Consider the following 17,000-nt stretch of genomic DNA (forward strand, 5'->3'; position numbering starts at 1 on the left):
CCTCAACTTGGCAGTTGATGTGCTCTCTAGGTAGAACTTCGGCTATTTGTAAGGGGGTGGGCGTGAGTCAAGTACCGTACTCCATACTCGACCACACAACCAAGAGCCAGGCCTGTCAAGGAATGTTGGAGGAAAGCTTGGCCATCTTGGTCGCTTAATGGGCGACAGCGCCAAGGAAATCCAGCCCGATTCTTGCGAGAAATAGTCGCGAACTACTCCGTACGAGTACGGAGTACGAAGACACGAGGCGCGTCCCACTCCTGGAGCTCGAAGCCAAGCCAACCGCCAACCGCCAAAGCGGCTCCCACGAAGACTTACTCGCTGCGACCTTGCCATTCCTGTACAAGAGGCGGCCGCCCCGTAGCGTGGTATTCTCGACCGAAGTCCACACTACCGTGATCGATCGCCCGGGCACCATGTTCGATGGGGAAGCGCGCAGCAAAAGGCAACTGAGATGGTGAGCAATGCTCCCAAAGCTTATCTGCGACGGAGTGGACATCTGACGATCATAGAGTTTTTGGAGGATGGATGCGAGTGCGCGCAGTGTCCGAGAGAAGATGAGAGCCAGTCAGTGAGAGTAAGAACGACACCGGTAATCACTAATCGGTGGCCAAGGCAAAAAGGAATATTAAGGTTTCCTGATAGTGTCTTTGTTGTATATCGACGATCAACATGGAGCTCCACGGCGATGACCCCTATTTTCGTTACTTCAGATGCGAAATAGGAGATGGTGTGGGAATGGAACTAGACCAGACCGACACAAGCGCCACACGCCCCTCCATAGTTTGTCATTCCCGCGCCCTCCTTTGAGCTTTTCAGTGAGGTGTGCGGCGTGCCGTGTGTGCGTGCTTGGGGATGGTCCCTCTCTCCCAGACTGCCGGGCTTCCAGTGATGTATGAGGCTTGGATCGAGCGCTTGCAAATCTCATTAGGCTTTCTGTCCAAACGTGTGTAGCTGCTGAGAGGCTGGTGCGGCGCGCTAGCCTCCCTCACTGCTGGGAAAGCCGCGTAACTGCGTAATCTGCGTATCGTCTGTGGTTGGTGTGTTTTGGACAGCCGTCTCGCGTGCACGGGATGGAATTGGAGGAATGATGAGATGGACGACAAATCTGCCCAGGTGGAGCATATCGTCCGGGACAGGCAGTTCCCTTCGAGCCCCCCCAGTATTACATAGTATCCGTAGGCGAGACAGAACATGGGATTTGCGATTTGCCGTGGGATTTTTTGGGGTCTCTTTAGACTTTGGTAGTGCATGACATGCCCTCGAGCCCTCGCACAGGGACTGGTTCCCGTACGAGAAGGAGGAAATGTCGTGCCATGAGCAGCAGATGAACAGCCAGTCACCCTCCAACAAGCTTCCCTAGCAGAAAGTGGAATTAGCATGAAGGGTCGCAACGAATGGCCAACAACGATGGAAACATTGCTGGTCTCGAAATCATACAGCACCTTACTACTTGGTATAGGCACTCCCTGGTCTTGCCAGAGCGTGATGCGATGTAACTCAACCTGCCACCCAGATTCGCTGTAGATCGCTGCCGGGGAAAGGGGAACGAGATTTGGCTCTCAGTGACTCTCAAAATCACCACGTAACGGCAAACCCCTACAACCAATCCACTGTGGAGTTTCCCTCTAGGTTGTGTCTTTCCGCCTGAGCTCTTGGGAACGGTCCAACAGTGTCCAGGACAGCGGAGAAGTAATCTGAATGGGGCCTTGGCTTCCCTACGAAACCTCGAATCCATTACCGCACTTAGTCGACATCTCCGTCGCTTAGCCTAGAACGAATGGTACCACACCTTGGGCCGCCGTAGTAGACAGAATATCAGTAGCTACGTACTCGATCCGTGCTGTATGTAACGGTATTAGCTTACCTTGACCCCTTACTCTTCCCGGGGCGGCTCTCGATCTCTGATCTAGCCGACGTCTCGGGCCCCGCAAGTGCCATAAGCCCGTTTGCTAGATTGCTAGGTGCTAGAACACGCGCTATCTAGAGCGCAAGGATTGCTGGAAAACCCCGAGCCACCGCCAATGAACGACTTGATAATCATCACCAGCCTCTGGGTGTTTGTGGCAAAGCAAGAGCATCTGTGTACGCCCTCCCGCGTTCAACCAGATCTATGTGTTAGTCCCGAATATTGCGGAGTGGCTTGTGCCCTGAAGGGCTGAAGAAGAACACCCACGGAAGCATGCAAGAGGTGTCTTTTTTGGCATACGTCCGTAGCACTACGAACATCAGATGGCGCAATACTCTGAGTCTCTATTCTTTGACCCAGAGCCCGCGCGGTCTCGACGACGGCGCCAACGCTACCGGGTCCTCCAACGGCGATACAAATTTCGTTACTCAATAACGAGGTAATCCGTGGAATTGCGATGACGACTCCTGGGGCCAGTCGAGATTGTCGTGAAACAGACCTGACAACTGAGCGGCGGTCGCTCACCACGGAGGTGTGTCCCAGTTGGGAAAATGCTAGTCGCTCCTCCGAAAGGCAAAACGGAATCACAGCAGCGATGAGCACCACAGGTGTGTCAGGCAAAGGTTGGACTTTAAGAGCTGGGCCGGGTGCGGCACAGGGGGGCTGCTATTGCTCATCTTTGGCATTCCTCCGCGGATTGTCCACCTTCTAGGTACCCCCATTCAGAGTTTGTCTCTGAGCAGCGGCTTTTCCGGACCGGTTGTGGATCGACCATCGTCTGTTCTGGCCTGCCTGTTCACAATTCCACCGCCCTGCTTGTGGTGAGCTCCGGATGTGCCAGGCACGGAACGGCACAAGTAGGCGGCTTGGTGATGGGGGTCAAGCGGAGTTGGGGTGCGCCGGTCAGCATGGCACGAGACACCCGGGCCAGAGCATCAGCCAGTTGCAGGTACTGTTCGACACGGTTTTGGCAGAGGGTGCAGTAGTGAAGGCTGACCGTGAGGTACCTGAATGGAGTACTGGTCAGTGATGGGTGAAGGGCCGAGGGTGGTATGAAGTAGGGGGAGGCCAACTTCAGATCCCGAGGTTGCTGGGGGACCCCCCAGGCCCCGCGTAAGAAACAGAGTTTTGATCCAAAACCTAGACAGCTTGTGTGGCTTCCACATGGTTATCATTTTTGGAAACCCCATCTCACTCATTGCTGACAACGACCGACGACAAAAGTCAGAAAGAAGGGCTCTGCTCCGTGGAAAACCGGGGCGAGTCAGGATTCGACGGCCCACCGGTTCCCACCTGTTCCACCGGTTGGACGTGCTGCCCTGGGCCTCTTTCTAGAAGACCGAGAACTTTAAATTCTGGAGAAGTACGGAGCCGGGCTGGGTGATCATGCAGAGGCCTGACAAGCAGGAACCAACAGTGCCACGGCAGACGTAAGGGAGGGACGCTGTGGGTGTTCTACCGTTTGAGGTATACGGTCAGGTCCCGGTCAGGCGGCGGTGAACCGAATTCCATCATTGAGCAACCCACTCGGACTGAGCAATGAGAACCAACCCTCGTCCGTTACTGAGGTGGCCAGTAAACTCTATGCTCCCTCAGCTCTCGAGTGCGGAGAGTTGACGGAAGACATCACCGTCAGGACCCACGCAAGAGTCTCCAGGGGGAGCCAAGAGGCGAGTCGCGGATAGGCAAGGCAAAGCGAGGCAAAAGGCCACCCCATTCAGTGCCGTGGCACCGTTCCGCACTTCGATTTCCGCTCACGGGGTAGAGATTCGTCTCAAGGGTCTGGATGGCTCTACAGACTTCGGGAGATTGTGGGCGGGTCGGCTTCGACGGGAAGCACATCGCGGCCACCGACCAAAGCTCTCACCATCGCGTGGCCAGGCCCGGTCAACCAGCCTTCGATCGGCCACATTCCGTTGTCCACTATGACCAGCAGCCACTATCACCACCCGGTGCTTGGTCCAACTACGCCGCAGTAAAGCCGTGGCCGTGCCGGAGACCTGCGTCACCTTATCAATCTGGGATATCATGACCGGCTGGGAATCCCCTCGCGGAGTCGGTCCAACTAAGGCAGTAGCTCGGCCGTGGGGTTTTGACGTTTGGTGCTCAACCACAGCCCTGTGCGCGCCACCAATACTGAAGCGCGGTCTCTTTTAGTTGGGGAGCCATGAATCGAGCATGATTCTCGAAGCCCGGAAGAACATTCAGTAGCGCTGTTTGCTACATGCGCTTGGACAACGCTTTGCTCCTCGCTTGTCTTGCATCCGCTGTATGTCAACAACAACTCTTTCATCCGTTCCAGTCTCCACGCCAAGGCCATCTCCGGGCCCTTGACTTCGGGCATGACGTTTCGACGATGGCAAGATTCAGCAAAACTTTGGATCATTCCCACACACTCGGGAGTCACGGCTCGTTGACAGCCCAGCTTCGATTACAATGCGAAAACACAAATAGTGCCGTCTGTTGGTCATCATGCCGTTCACATCCGGTACCATTCTGTATCGAAGCAAATTCTATTCAACCAAGCCAACTGTATTATACAATTATCGGCACAAAGTTTACAACCTTTGCGGAATGCTGTTGGATGCTGCCATGCTGGTCTAAATGGTGAGTGGATCTATAAGTCGTCAATAAGAAAAAAAAAACAGGACCGATTCGCATGCCAATCCCGAGAATAAGGCGAGCGTCTCGTTCAATTGATAATACATTAAGGAGGTGCCCGGCATCCCAGGATCTCCGACCCACCAGCCGAGCGGAGGCTGGACGGGCCCCAGATTTCGGCTTATTTGCTCCGCCGTTTGCCGATCTGCCATCCCCATGATCTGAGCACCTTGACAACCTTTGGCGTAACCGCGGCGGTCAAAGGCACTCTGAGGAAGATGAAACTTTTGTGGATTGCATATGCCAAAGCCAACTGAGTTCCCAAGCCTACAACAAAGTCAGTTCGTGGAGCTTTTGAACCCTCGACCACGAGAGTTCTCGTATTGCAGTTCATGTCGACTTACTGGCTTCCGCTTTGTTGGCGCGCTGAGCTTCCTCGACTCCCCATGTTGCCTTCTCAACGGCATCGCTGATGTCGTTGTTTCCCAGCTGCTCGGTTTCGGCCTTGCTGAGTGCGGCTCTGTATTCGGTCCACCAGGTCTTGACTGAATCAGGGATCACTTTTTGAACGTGGGACACTACCCAGTGCTCCAGTTGACCTACAACCTATGTGTCAGTACTGACTCACCACACTTAGACTCGCATATATTGCTCACCAATCCGGTCGGTTCCAACGATCCGCACGAGCAGGAAACAAAAAGGAAAATCCAGAACGCTCAAGGCCAAATACACGCCAACGGCCGACCACCCATATTCGCGCGAAAGCTTCTTCAACCTTTGACTGAGCGAAAGCGACTCTTTGGCAGCACCGTCTGCCGAGTTGCTCTGCCTGGCGGAGAACCGGAATGTCCGGCGTGATGACCTGAAGATCGTTTCGAGCCGAGACGTGATCCAGCTTGAAGTCTGACTTTGCGACCAGCGGAATTGGGTTTGCGATGCGCCAGGTCTTTGATATGTTGCTTGCGGGGTTGTTGTCTTGAAACTTCTCGTTGGTGCAGTGAATTGCTTCCTCCACAGTGCCTCTGTTGCATTTTGCCTCGCTGCCGGTATCGCACGGCGCGATAGGGTTGCCAATTGGAAAGCTGGTCGCATCATCTTGATGGCTAGCACGATTACGCCAATAGCCCCTAGACACAGATTGTTGATTCTTATGGCTCGTTGTGGTATGTCTCGACTCGAGTCAAGGTTGTAAGGTCGGTCGTGAGTGATGGGTTGCGATGGAGACGCGCCGAGCTAATCAAGCTTGCGTGCAAACGGAATTTTTCTTTTGGAAGCCTGGGTTCCGAATCGCCGTAAACTCCGCGTGGATGACGACAAAAAGTGTGTTTTGCCTCCGATACGCCGGTCTCCGATGGTGCCGTTGTCGCCGAAGCTTCCAGTCGTCGGTGTGCGCACACAATCAGCCCAAAAGTTCGCAAAAAGGCTCGGTCGTACTGATCAGTGCGGATGCTGCTTCGGTGGCTTACGCGCGCGGCGAAAGTCACGTTGGTTCTCGCGTCTTTGACCCTGGATGTTGAAAAATCTGACGAGAAATGGATCTCCTCCGACGAACTGCCCAGCTGTGTCGTGGGTACCCGGTAGAGGCGGCACCCGCGTGCGGAACATGCCGTCAGAGATGTGGCTGGTGATATGGTGGCGTTTTCATCACGTGAGAGATATCGGAAAAAGACTGGTGCCGGTATCCGACCTCATCTCATCACTCGGAAGTCGGCCCGGGTCAGTCTCAGATACGAACGTGTCTGCGACAAGCCACAAACTTTACTCTTACTACGCATGCGCTGTGTCTCACACACCCCATGATAACTTCACCGCCATCACAAATCACTCGCACTGACTAGCCCGTCCTCTTGGCTCCAACAACGGGCAGAAATTTGGAGAGGTCTGGAACCAACATGTTGGACTCATCGCTCATTAAAAGTCAATCTGCGGAATGTGTTAGCCTCAGCGCATCGCTGCGATATTCTCCCATTCGCTCGCATCAAATTTACGAGGGCCTTCTCAACTCAAAAGCGTATTGGGCCGTTAAATAGATTGTCAGCAGGTCTGAGAACTGATGCGATCCCTCGAATGGAAAGGTTTGCCTGCGAATACGCACCATTTTCCTTCAGGATCTCTGCTTTGCCCCACGATCTCCTCTGGGTTGAGGGTTATAGGGAATTCGTCAAGGGTGTGGGACAGGGGCTTCCACTTTGGAAGCTACCTAATGGCTCAAGCTCCGTAACACCTCGGAGTATCGATAGGTCGGCTGCGCCATCCTCCGTCCAAAGCTTCGTAGAAGTCCTCGGTGTTTCTCTGGCAGCAGTTTCTCTTTTCCTCGCAACTTTGTACGTGGTGATGATGCAATTAGCAATGATTTCATCCAACGTTCACGGTTACTACAGCAGGCAACCAGATAATGCAATACAAACTCTATCGCAATAAATGTCAGTATTCAGGTTTTCTGCCAAACTTTGGAGCGCGCTTCGTAATATCGAATAGGAAACGAGAGGTTCGGAGTAAGCCCGAAGATTATCCAGGTGGACATTCATCGGATTTGGGCCCGATCAGTATTGGCATTACCACCCTGGCATCACCATGGAGTTCAACATGAACGTGTCATGGACCGACAAGGGCCGGCAGGTTCAAGCTCATCAGCCCCGATTGCCGCCTATAGCTCCAGCCGCCGTCGTTATCCAATTCCACCAACCGACCGCACTTCCGTCCCCGAGACCCGGAAGACGGTGGGCGGAGAGGTCGGTGATCCCGGGCTGCCATGGCTTCGATAGTGCTGCTTGGGAGTTTCTTATATCACCTTGATAAACTCAGAATTCTACCGAATCATTCAACCGAATCATTGAGCGTTCATTATTGGTGTTTCAGTTCAGCCTTGTTGACCGCTTCAAGTACAACCAAACTTTGCAGGCAGCAGGTGATCACGGTGATCTCTCCGTCCAGACAAATGAATTGGAGGGATATCAATAGCGCAAACTTTCTTGAGGACCCTTCAACCCCGTCCAAGTGTACATAGTATGTAGAGCACGCTTGCGACGACCGTGCGGGGCGCGGCAGGCAGAAGGGTCCTCTACGGACAAGGTTTGCTATACAAGTACGAGTGCTTGTCGTCAGGGATGCGAAAGTCAAATTCCCACCAGGGCCCGCCGGGCTGAAAAGTCAGGATGCTTTCATGATTTTACATTACACACAGCTTACATCTCACGGTCTAGCGGTCTTCAGTCGCACGATGTGCTATTGGTTGGGAATTGAACAAGGACACAACATGCACCACCAGTATGCTTGGCACCCCGAGCTCCTCTGAAGTCGTTGGCGCACTTCGGGTCCGGCTCGTGGTTCATGGCGAGACCCTCTGAACATCTGGGTCCCCTGGTACGATGCCACCCCCACCACGGATATTTTGCTTGGCGTCTCCCAGGATCGAATGCATACCTACTGCGGTACATCCTGGTGGTAGCTGACTTGTGGGCGAGGGGGTGAACGTAGGGGTGATCAGTGTGGGTGGGTGTGCGTTTGTCAAAGCGTGTGTGTGAGAGAGCGAGAGACGTGAGTGACTTGCAGCTCTCTGAATGCTAGCATTCGATGACACAGGCACATAATTCGATAGTTCGGATGGTCTATTCTCTGAGTGTTTTCCTCTCTTCCCTTTCCAATACCTTTTTTAGGCGTGGCCTCCGCGGCTAACGCGGGAGTCAGGACCCCGCGATAGTTTTCTCACATAGACTTTTTCTCGAACTTTTCCAACCTTCTTGGCGTCTGAGTCCAAAGGCCTCCTCCAACACCGGCGTCCGTCGCCTTCACCGAGGTCTGGAAGTCTAAACCGTACGGAGACAATGCCTTGGCGGCATGCTGCAAATCGTCCACTTTACGCACATCTTGCGACTCGTTATCCCAATTCGTACTTACCCCTTCCTTTCGTCCTTTTTGCGATATGTGCAACATTCAACGTCCGGTCCACTTGGTGGCGGGTATCGTGCATCGTATTCGATACTTTAAGGAAATGTATACATATCCCTGCATCCCATCGATCCATGATTCCACATGGCTACGAGTTGCCGGCCAGATGCCGCTTCCAGGAGCTGGAAGAGGCGGGTGGCTCTGATTGGTACCCCAGTTTACAGGCTGCCGTGGCTGCTCCGCCTGAGATGGTAATCCTACTAGAATTGACACAGATATTGCGAAAATGAACCTCGGACTCGAGTCAGGAAGAGCCTCGGAATGGGCCTCGTTGCGCAGTACATGATTATCAAGCGTCCCAGCGGCCCATTCCGCAATGACTAACGAGAAGACCCGCCGTTTGTTACGCATAGAAACGGTCCACCTCCGACTGCTGTACCAACAATCAGAAGTTCCAGGGCGATAGTGGGCTGTCGTCTGAATCAGCAACCGGGCCAGGTCCGACAATAGCATCAGGCGGGGCCCCCATGGCTTTTCTTTCCGAGGCAATCCCGAGCACGCCTTTTTCTGCTCAAAATTGATGTTTACTGAGGCGAGAGCCCTGACAGTGAAGCCTTCCGCCCTCTGACTCGTTTCTCGGGGCGTGGCCTAGAATGGCAAGCTTCCAGAAGCATAGCACGGTTGGTTTCAGGTCCGTATTGCTGACAAAGGGCCAAGAGAAGAAGAGAGTTTGTTGCTGGTTGGGTGCAATAACCTAAAAGGGTTGTCACGAGTTGCTGAATTGCCCAGAATCGCTCCTTTGGCTCTGGACAACTTTTGGACGAATTACCGTAATCGTAATATGTCCCGAAGCGAACATGGAATTTCGCAAAGAAGAAAAGGAAGAAAAAAAGATCAGATGGGTTTGTTTCATATCGTCTGGAAATTTCTGCCCAGGAATGTCGTCAAACAGACATCATGGGACGCTGCTGCCCACGATTCGCAAGTGGCTGCGTGCGGACCGGGCGGAAAGATTCCCGGGATCGATCCCCACTGAGCACCGTGGAACGGTAGCTGAGATGGTGTGTGGACGTCCAAGTTTGTGTTCCCGGCCGTTGCTCACCCGTGCTTCCACGTGTATCAATAGAGAGTGGCCATATCCTGATTGACGTATGCAGGTAGAGTCAAGACGAGTGTACAAGGACCTCATGACACATCTCGAGAGTGGTATCTTCGTACGTGACACCCCTCTATAAACCTAAAATTGCGGTTCGTGTATCGGGCGTTGACCGTACCGTGCCTTACACGTGTAAAGTCCCTTGATTCTCGCAAGAGCCCTGCTCCCAGTCTCTTCACTGAACAAGCTTTCGATTTAATCAAATCAATCGCCTGCCCATTGCAAATTTGTCCTTTTTTTAAACTCTCTATGCCAAGACATGTTATATCGCCAAACGAGCTCGAAATTAGTTGTCTGGTCTTCTCTGATGGAACACTTAGGTCATGGCGCACTTTCTTCGATACGAGAGTTGCAAGCATTGTGTTGACTGCGGGATTCAGGCGTAACCTAAGCAATGACATCCACCTGACAGCTGCGACAGATTTGTCTGTTTCGGGGCGCTACCTCTCAGCTCCCTCCCGCTTCCCGTACGGAACAATTCTTCTGAGGTCGTGAAGTGGGCGGGCTTGGGGGTTGTCCGGAATCCCCTTTGGGAGAGGCGAGGGAGCATCAGCCACCCGAGAGGCGAGGCCCTCAATGGAAGCTTCCAACTTCTGGGTGGGATCCGTGGTCGAGAGTCGTGCCGGCCGGGACAGTATTCGTGGAAACTGGAGCGGGATTGCGTGCAGCTGCCAAAAGGTTAAAACACCATGGTGGTGTGTAGTCAAGTACGGGAAGGTGTGCGTGCGTGTCAAACATCATCATGTGTCACTTGATCAAAGCCCGTAAAGCGTTTTTTCAAATACCGAAAAGCTTAAAGTACTAGCTTTGATAGCTACTTGGCTGTGCCATTGTGCCTATACAGCCTTTCCGAGTGCGATAACTAACCTAATGACGGTGTATATTTCGTTCTGCTTCTGAACTTCCTGTAAATTCCCATAATTTTGTCTTTGGGCTGTCAAGAAATGCATGGTCACCAATTAACAAGTCTTGGAAGAAGTCGTGGTTACATTGCTCTCTGTGAGAGTTCAGAGTTTCGTTAAAGCAAGTCTTGCTGCGCCACAAACTGAAAGCGACAGTAAGGAAACTTGTTTGCCCGGTGTTGGATTATCTCTCAGTGGTAATTCTGCTTCATCGGTAGGTATTTTGTCTTTTGGTTGCTAACTTATCCCCCGAACTCTCAACTCCTAAAGCTTTTCGGCGAGACCGAAAGCCTATAGATTCCGTGCAGAGCGCTGAGATACACGTAACCTACACGCTGTGACGTGGATCGCGATCAGCCAGTAAAATGACCTTGACTGCAGAGTCAAAAGGAAAAACCTGCCCCTCGAGCGGTGTAATGTTTGCAGTCTATCCATGACGGTTGCATCTCAGTCAGAAGTCATCCAGGCAATCGTGTGTGTGTCGTAGAAGGGAAATGCTTTCTATTGCCGAACTTGGAGATTGCCGGCTCACTGACTATTCTCTCACCCCCCTAGCAGCGAAGGCAATGGTCAGGTCTTCCCGTCACAGCTATCTCCAAGGGCCCTAGCTCCGGAAGAGTTCATGGTAGCAATTTGCTCGCAGGATGGTACAATAGCAACAGACGCAACAAACGGCTATTGTGTATCGTACCACGATGATGCAGCTAACAGCAGGTGCAAGAGGTTCGTCACAGATGGCGCTGGCGGAACGGAGGGTACCCGGTCTTGGCACGGCTCGGGAGCGTGAAGGAGGGGCTTCGAGAAAGTCGGGAAAGGTTCCGTAAAGCGCTCCCCATCGGATACGGGACGGCTGACCAAGCGGTGCCTGAGTCGGTAGGAGACGATGTCCCTGCCCGTTTTGGAGGGAGAAACAGCCAACCTCCCAGGGCTTGCGTCATAGTTCCACCGAAGATAAATACGAGATATTAATGGGCAGCAAGGCACTGGGCGATAGGGCAAACTATGTAGCAGCGTGCAACCGGCAGGCAAAGAGCTCCTGTCAGGGTTTTCAGGGACCAGCTAGATCGATCCCCTTAGTCAATTCCCTTGAGAGTTGACAAGTCATTCAACCCTGCAAAAAGTCGGTGCTCTGTCCGGGAGAATACAAGTCCACCGACCGCATACTCACAACTTTTTAAGGTTGGTGATAGCTCCACGCATCTACATGAACAGCTCCACACGTGGTCGGTCAGTTGCGACTCAGTACGTCTTTTGAACGTAATGATGGTGTGAATATGACGTTAGAATAACGGCACAGCAGATCTTTTTTTCAATTGACATAGTTGTTTCCAGTTATATCTGGATATCGCAACTTCTCGTGACGTATTAATGTCCAATTCGCCATGTACAGGATGGGGAATCCGAGTTGCGACACTGCAGAGTCTTGAGTCCTTGTTGTTAAGCCCTTCTTGAGAGTAATTGCAAGCGCAGTGTTTTACTTCCCTGACATACAATGTGACGGCGCTTGGCGCTCCCTCGTCTGCCCACGCAATCCCAGGCCTTTTCATGCCTTGATGACTTGTGAACTTTGATTTTATCTCATAATCGAGAGTCAGGTCTTTAAGCTCAAAGTGCCCAGGCTGATCGTAATGACATTTCGATGTTGCCGAATGGAGGGGTAGACATAGCACCTGAAGCTTTGCTATTATGAATCACGAGAGTTGGTTCTAAAATCGTGCAGTGAGGCTGACGTCGAAGCTCCAAATAACTTCAGAAGACTGACTTGAGATGGGAGCATAGGCCTGTAAACACTGGACAATCTCGTGGTATTCAGCCCGTTCTGCCCAGTGATCTGCATGGGAGGACGGATAGAGGTGGACGACTCTTAGGACGAAATTAGCATGCAAATATGGTCCTTGTCATGTCATCTATCTGGTAGTTCGGGGATTTTGGCTACGTTGGTAAGACGTCGGAGGGTATAGCACATCTTGGCGTGTCCCCGTGAATGGCAACAGTCGCGCAGACCTATTCTTCTGACTTTATCAACAGATCACTGTCCCCAAGAATTCAACCTCAGAGGTAAAGATTGAGCGGTCTATCTGAAGCGCACTAAGGACGTATTTGGGAGAAAAGAAACTGTGTATGTCCGGTGAACTCTGCTACTGCTGCCAAGATATATATATAACATACACCATCGGCGTTGGCATTAGTCGAAATGTTGAGAACGAGGTCAAATGTAAGCCGAGAGCTCACAGGCTACAAGTTAGCAGACAAGATCGCAGAACGGCAGAGTTTCTTGGTCCTGGAAATGTACCTGCGGGACTACAGATCAATCCCCGGATCAGCAAAGCGGTGTGATAGTGTGCGATGCCTCAGAGGCTATTACCACATCCGTTCAATTGCGCTGTTGGAACCATGACCAGCATCGAAACTAGCTGACGGATGATTCAGAGTTGACAAGGCCGTTGGTGACAACAACCCTCATGACCCGCGTAAGCGGCAGACTGACAATGCTGGTTGAGACCATTTTGTCAGATATCCTAATCTACACGACAGCCTAGGCCCCAATCCCTTCTTGAGGCAATTCTGCGAGTTCAACTTACCTCGCAATACTATGGATAATGTAACTGGACGTGGTGCATGATGAACCGAGAGAGGGAAAGCGAGCTCAAGGGGAATCGGCTTATTGCTCTTGACTTTCGTCTATCGCTTGACGATTCCGTATACGCCTTTCTGTTCATCCCTTCCACACACCTTAAGACATCACAATCAAGGCGCATATACAACCCCTCGACCTCACCCCCTTCACTATCCAGGCGGCGCCCGTCTAGTTCGACGGGTCAGGACAAGCCGAGTGGGGTGGTGGAGTGGTTGAAGGTCAACGATCAAGTGCGCCCATAACCTACTCGAAGCTAGGCTCTGGGTCAGAGGTAGATTCCTAGCATGAGTGCTAAAAGGTGTAGCTTACCCAGATGAACTCCTTTTGCCTTTGACGATATTTTAGGCGGCCGTCTATTCCAGTTTCTCCCCCTTTTAAGGGGCCGGGCACAAGAGACGGGAGGTTGAGATTTTACCGAGTGAGCTACGGTACAAGTATATAGACGTTCAAAATAGTCGAACGAGAATGCGACTTACTATCGGGATACGGTAGGCCTCGTATGCGCAACGCGAGGCTCTCAACTATGGACTACGTCCTTACATCTCCTTTCACACGAGCCTCCAACAACCATGGGGTTCTTCAAAAACGACCCTATAACCTGAACGAGCTCAAGTAGATAGTCAAATGCCAGGTCTTGTTTACAGCTATATTTATGAATTTCGCCAGGGCGAGTCAGGGAAGAAGACGTGAGGCTTTCCATGAGATCATCTTTCCCATCCTTCGCGTTCTATTAGAGCTAAGAACGCCAAAGTCGTCGTTGTAAATCCATCAGCTAAGAGAATGACTTGGAGAGCACTAGTCATATTCTCAAGATTCGAGTCTGCGCACATTCTCTTGCATATGGTCTTCTTAATCATCATCTTCGTGAAGTTGCTGGCGCCGTGCTATAATGTTCTTCTCTTGAGGAGCTCTCATGCTCACCTCACCCCATTGAGTATGGGCTTGTGATATAGATAGCCGATCTCCGTGCTTAGCATCGCTTCCACTAATGCTGTACTACTTGTTGTAATCAGACCTCTTCATACTAGCTGCACTATAGCCACTGCCGAGTGAGGCCATACTAGAGGAGTTTTGTGACTATGATGAGATTCCATGTCGACCACTTTGCCTAGTAAGGTACACGTCGCTAAGTGAATAAGAATGTTCCTGTGGTTCTTGAAGACACTTGTAATGGTATGGATCGAAGAATAGCGTGGGATTGAGAGCGCCTAAGGATATCTGCTCGTCGACTGCCAAGGGCTTATAACACACCACACTCGACAGATCACCGCTAGCATGAATGGGATGCGAGGAGGCTTTACTGTGAGAGGAGACACTTTTATCGCAAACAGGACCTTCAGATCTTACCAGAAAGACATATTTTCATCTATCATAACGTCAAGAGATGATCCTTACGAGAATGTCCCGGAGTTATGAGTGCCTTGAGTGGTACCTTCGGCCCTCACTCTGGTGCTATGCCCCTTGACGTTTCATATTCAGTACTGCGCTCCTTTGCAAGGTCCAATTATACAATGTTAGTTGTTGGAATTCATGGAGTTTCCACAAGTCTGGTTATTGGGGAGGGATGCATTCCTGCGGCGAGGTTCTCATATCCTGCTGAGTGCTGACTTACACCGACTTGACGAAACTCGCATTATCACTCCTCCAACGTATCAATGCAAACAATATAGGCCCCTTCTTGATGGCCAGGTCTGCGAGAACTCTATCCTCAGAGCGACGAGTCTGATGAACAGATAATCCCATGGAGCAATGCTCATTGATGTGGGTTTCAGTCGCCTGTCCTGGTGCATCTCACCCTCATAGACCGATGAAGGCTGGTCGCGGGCCGACTGTCAAGAACTGTCAAACTGACGCTTCACTATGCAAAGCCACCCATATATACCCCATCGAGTCGCATACAATTCATCGTCGTACGGGCTGGAGACAGAGACGATGTGAGATGTCTCGCAGCTTTGCTACTCGCACGCCACTCTGAGTTAGCGGCTTTGAGCAAGACTCTATGGTTACAGAGGCGACGAGGAGTCACCTAGGCATCCCAGGTACACGAGATACTAGAGTGGCTCAGGGAAATCGCGATGTGCAGTGTCAGCATTGAAACGTGGAAATCCACAGATCGAATCGAAGCCATTACCCAAGAAATGAGTGAAACTGGATCGATGCTCTAAGTGATGTGGGTGGATCAAATACGATGCAGTTGACAGACCTCACGTATGACCATCTCATAGCTATCGAGATGCTGTTAGGGTAATCACATTCATGATTGCTGGTGACTGACTTGTTGAGTAAGTAAATCCAAGCTAAGTATAAACGAACTTGTGGCGAGGGGCCATCCGACGCAGCTCATTCATGATGCTAGAGACATTGATGGCAGACCATGATCAAATGAGATGGAATACGAAATGACGCTTGGCATGGACTCAGTTATCCACCTAACTACTCAGATGTTGTGAGAGATCTTTGCTATCAATGACTCGACGGTGCCAGAGATATCACTGCTGGCCAAAGCGAAAGCTTGGTTTCGAGGGCATCATCAACCATGGTTGCGAGAAAGTCAAAAAGTCAGAGTTTACAAATGTGCAAACTAGTGGCTTCGTTACCTTCAAAATCAATTAAGGGGTCTACAAAATATCTTACCACATAGCTTGTTATTGCGGTTGAGTAAAAGTCGGTGTTGACTAGCCCTGTGCGTATAAGCCACGCCACATTTCTTCCCTCGGATCCCGAGGACGTCAACTCATTAGCAAATGCTCCCCTTCATGTCCGCAACGTGAAACAGCGTACATCAGCACAATACACAGAAAATGAGTGATCAAGGCTGAAATCGGTCTCAGAGTCTTAGCCAGACCTCCTGGTTGACACCATCAGAGGGGTGAGGGGGGAAGGGGGTTGAAGAACCACGCTTCTTCAACAAGTTGGAGAGCCTTGTCCGAGGTGAACTTGTGTGCTACCACACTAGGTTCATCGAAGTTTTCAATTATGTCAGCCGCTTCCGAGTTTCTTAATGTGACTGCAAAGCTAACCAGTAGTTCTCTTGTCACATTTCGACAACTCTTTTGCGATGTCATTGAATATCATCCGAGTGTTGCGGGGCGAGGTGGAATGAGAGTTGAGTGTTTGGGGAAATTGGATAGTCGTCGCTGGCTGACGACAGAAAAAAAAAAGAAAGAAACAAAAGAAAAAGCAAAGCTGGGAGCCTTGGCGGCGAAAAGTCCGTTGACAGTTCTTGGGGGAGCTTGGTCCGGATGAGGCGACGCCATATTCAAGGGTCTCAGAGTCCGCGGGGTACACATTCCTACCCCAACTTATGTCATGTTCCACCGGGTAACGGAGACGGATGCAAGTCTTTGAGGAATGTTGTATGAAGCTCAATTGATGTGAAATGTACGGAGTAAGCTGAGCGAGTCTAGAACTCTGTAAGGTACTTCTGCCCGAGTATCAGGTACTGGTGAACGCGAATTGTCGTGATACAGTACTGAATGGATAAGGAAGCTTGGGCCGACTGTTCAGGTGGCTTCACGTGACACGAGGAGCTGGAGCGGAGAAAGGCCGGGTTTGGTTGGATCGAGGGAACCGGGGTGGGTCGGAGATGGCCCGAAGACAGTTGATTGGCTGACCAAAGGCTTCTGGCCCACGCCTTACCCGGCACCTCTCACCGCAGCGTGCAGCGAGGCGAGAAGGATGGGGGACCGGGCGTGGGGGAGACCGCTGGAAAAGCAACGTCTGGGACGATAGCGTCATTGGGACCCGACTTGGCTCCATTTAAAGAATTGGAACCGGATTTCACACGAGAAAGAGTGCAGTTGGTATCCGTACAGGCTCACATAGCTCTGGAGTTCTTTCCCTATGACGACACAGGAAATTACATAGACACGACAGAGAACCCGAACGAACTTCACTTTCGCATCT

General features: G+C 51.5%; 4 protein-coding genes across 4 annotated transcripts; 2 read left to right on the forward strand and 2 right to left on the reverse strand.

Moving 5' to 3' along the window:
- Positions 1-218: 218 nt before the first annotated feature.
- Positions 219-575, forward strand: CABS01_05907 (uncharacterized protein; the record flags this gene model as incomplete). The annotated part of the gene is made up of 2 exons (XM_060539275.1): positions 219-457; positions 512-575. Coding segments are annotated over 2 exons (303 nt in total), but the record flags the coding sequence as incomplete, so codon positions are not given.
- A 240-nt stretch (positions 576-815) lies between these two features.
- CABS01_05908 (uncharacterized protein) lies at positions 816-1,382 on the reverse strand (the record flags this gene model as incomplete). Its single annotated transcript, XM_060539276.1, has 1 exon — positions 816-1,382. One exon carries the CDS (start codon positions 1,380-1,382, stop codon positions 816-818), a length of 567 nt encoding a protein of 188 aa, XP_060404671.1.
- Positions 1,383-4,133: 2,751 nt separating this feature from the next.
- Positions 4,134-4,520, forward strand: CABS01_05909 (uncharacterized protein; the record flags this gene model as incomplete). The annotated part of the gene is made up of 1 exon (XM_060539277.1): positions 4,134-4,520. One exon carries the CDS (start codon positions 4,134-4,136, stop codon positions 4,518-4,520), a length of 387 nt encoding a protein of 128 aa, XP_060404672.1.
- Positions 4,521-4,691: 171 nt separating this feature from the next.
- Positions 4,692-5,605, reverse strand: CABS01_05910 (peptide alpha-N-acetyltransferase Nat2; the record flags this gene model as incomplete). Its single annotated transcript, XM_060539278.1, has 3 exons — positions 4,692-4,837; positions 4,915-5,109; positions 5,167-5,605. The coding sequence occupies 3 exons, from the start codon at positions 5,603-5,605 to the stop codon at positions 4,692-4,694; spliced, it is 780 nt and encodes a 259-aa protein (XP_060404673.1).
- Positions 5,606-17,000: the final 11,395 nt, after the last annotated feature.

Source organism: Colletotrichum abscissum (assembly GCF_030869225.1).
Source record: "Colletotrichum abscissum strain IMI 504890 chromosome Unknown Scaffold_12.1, whole genome shotgun sequence".
Lineage (NCBI taxonomy): Eukaryota > Fungi > Ascomycota > Sordariomycetes > Glomerellales > Glomerellaceae > Colletotrichum > Colletotrichum abscissum.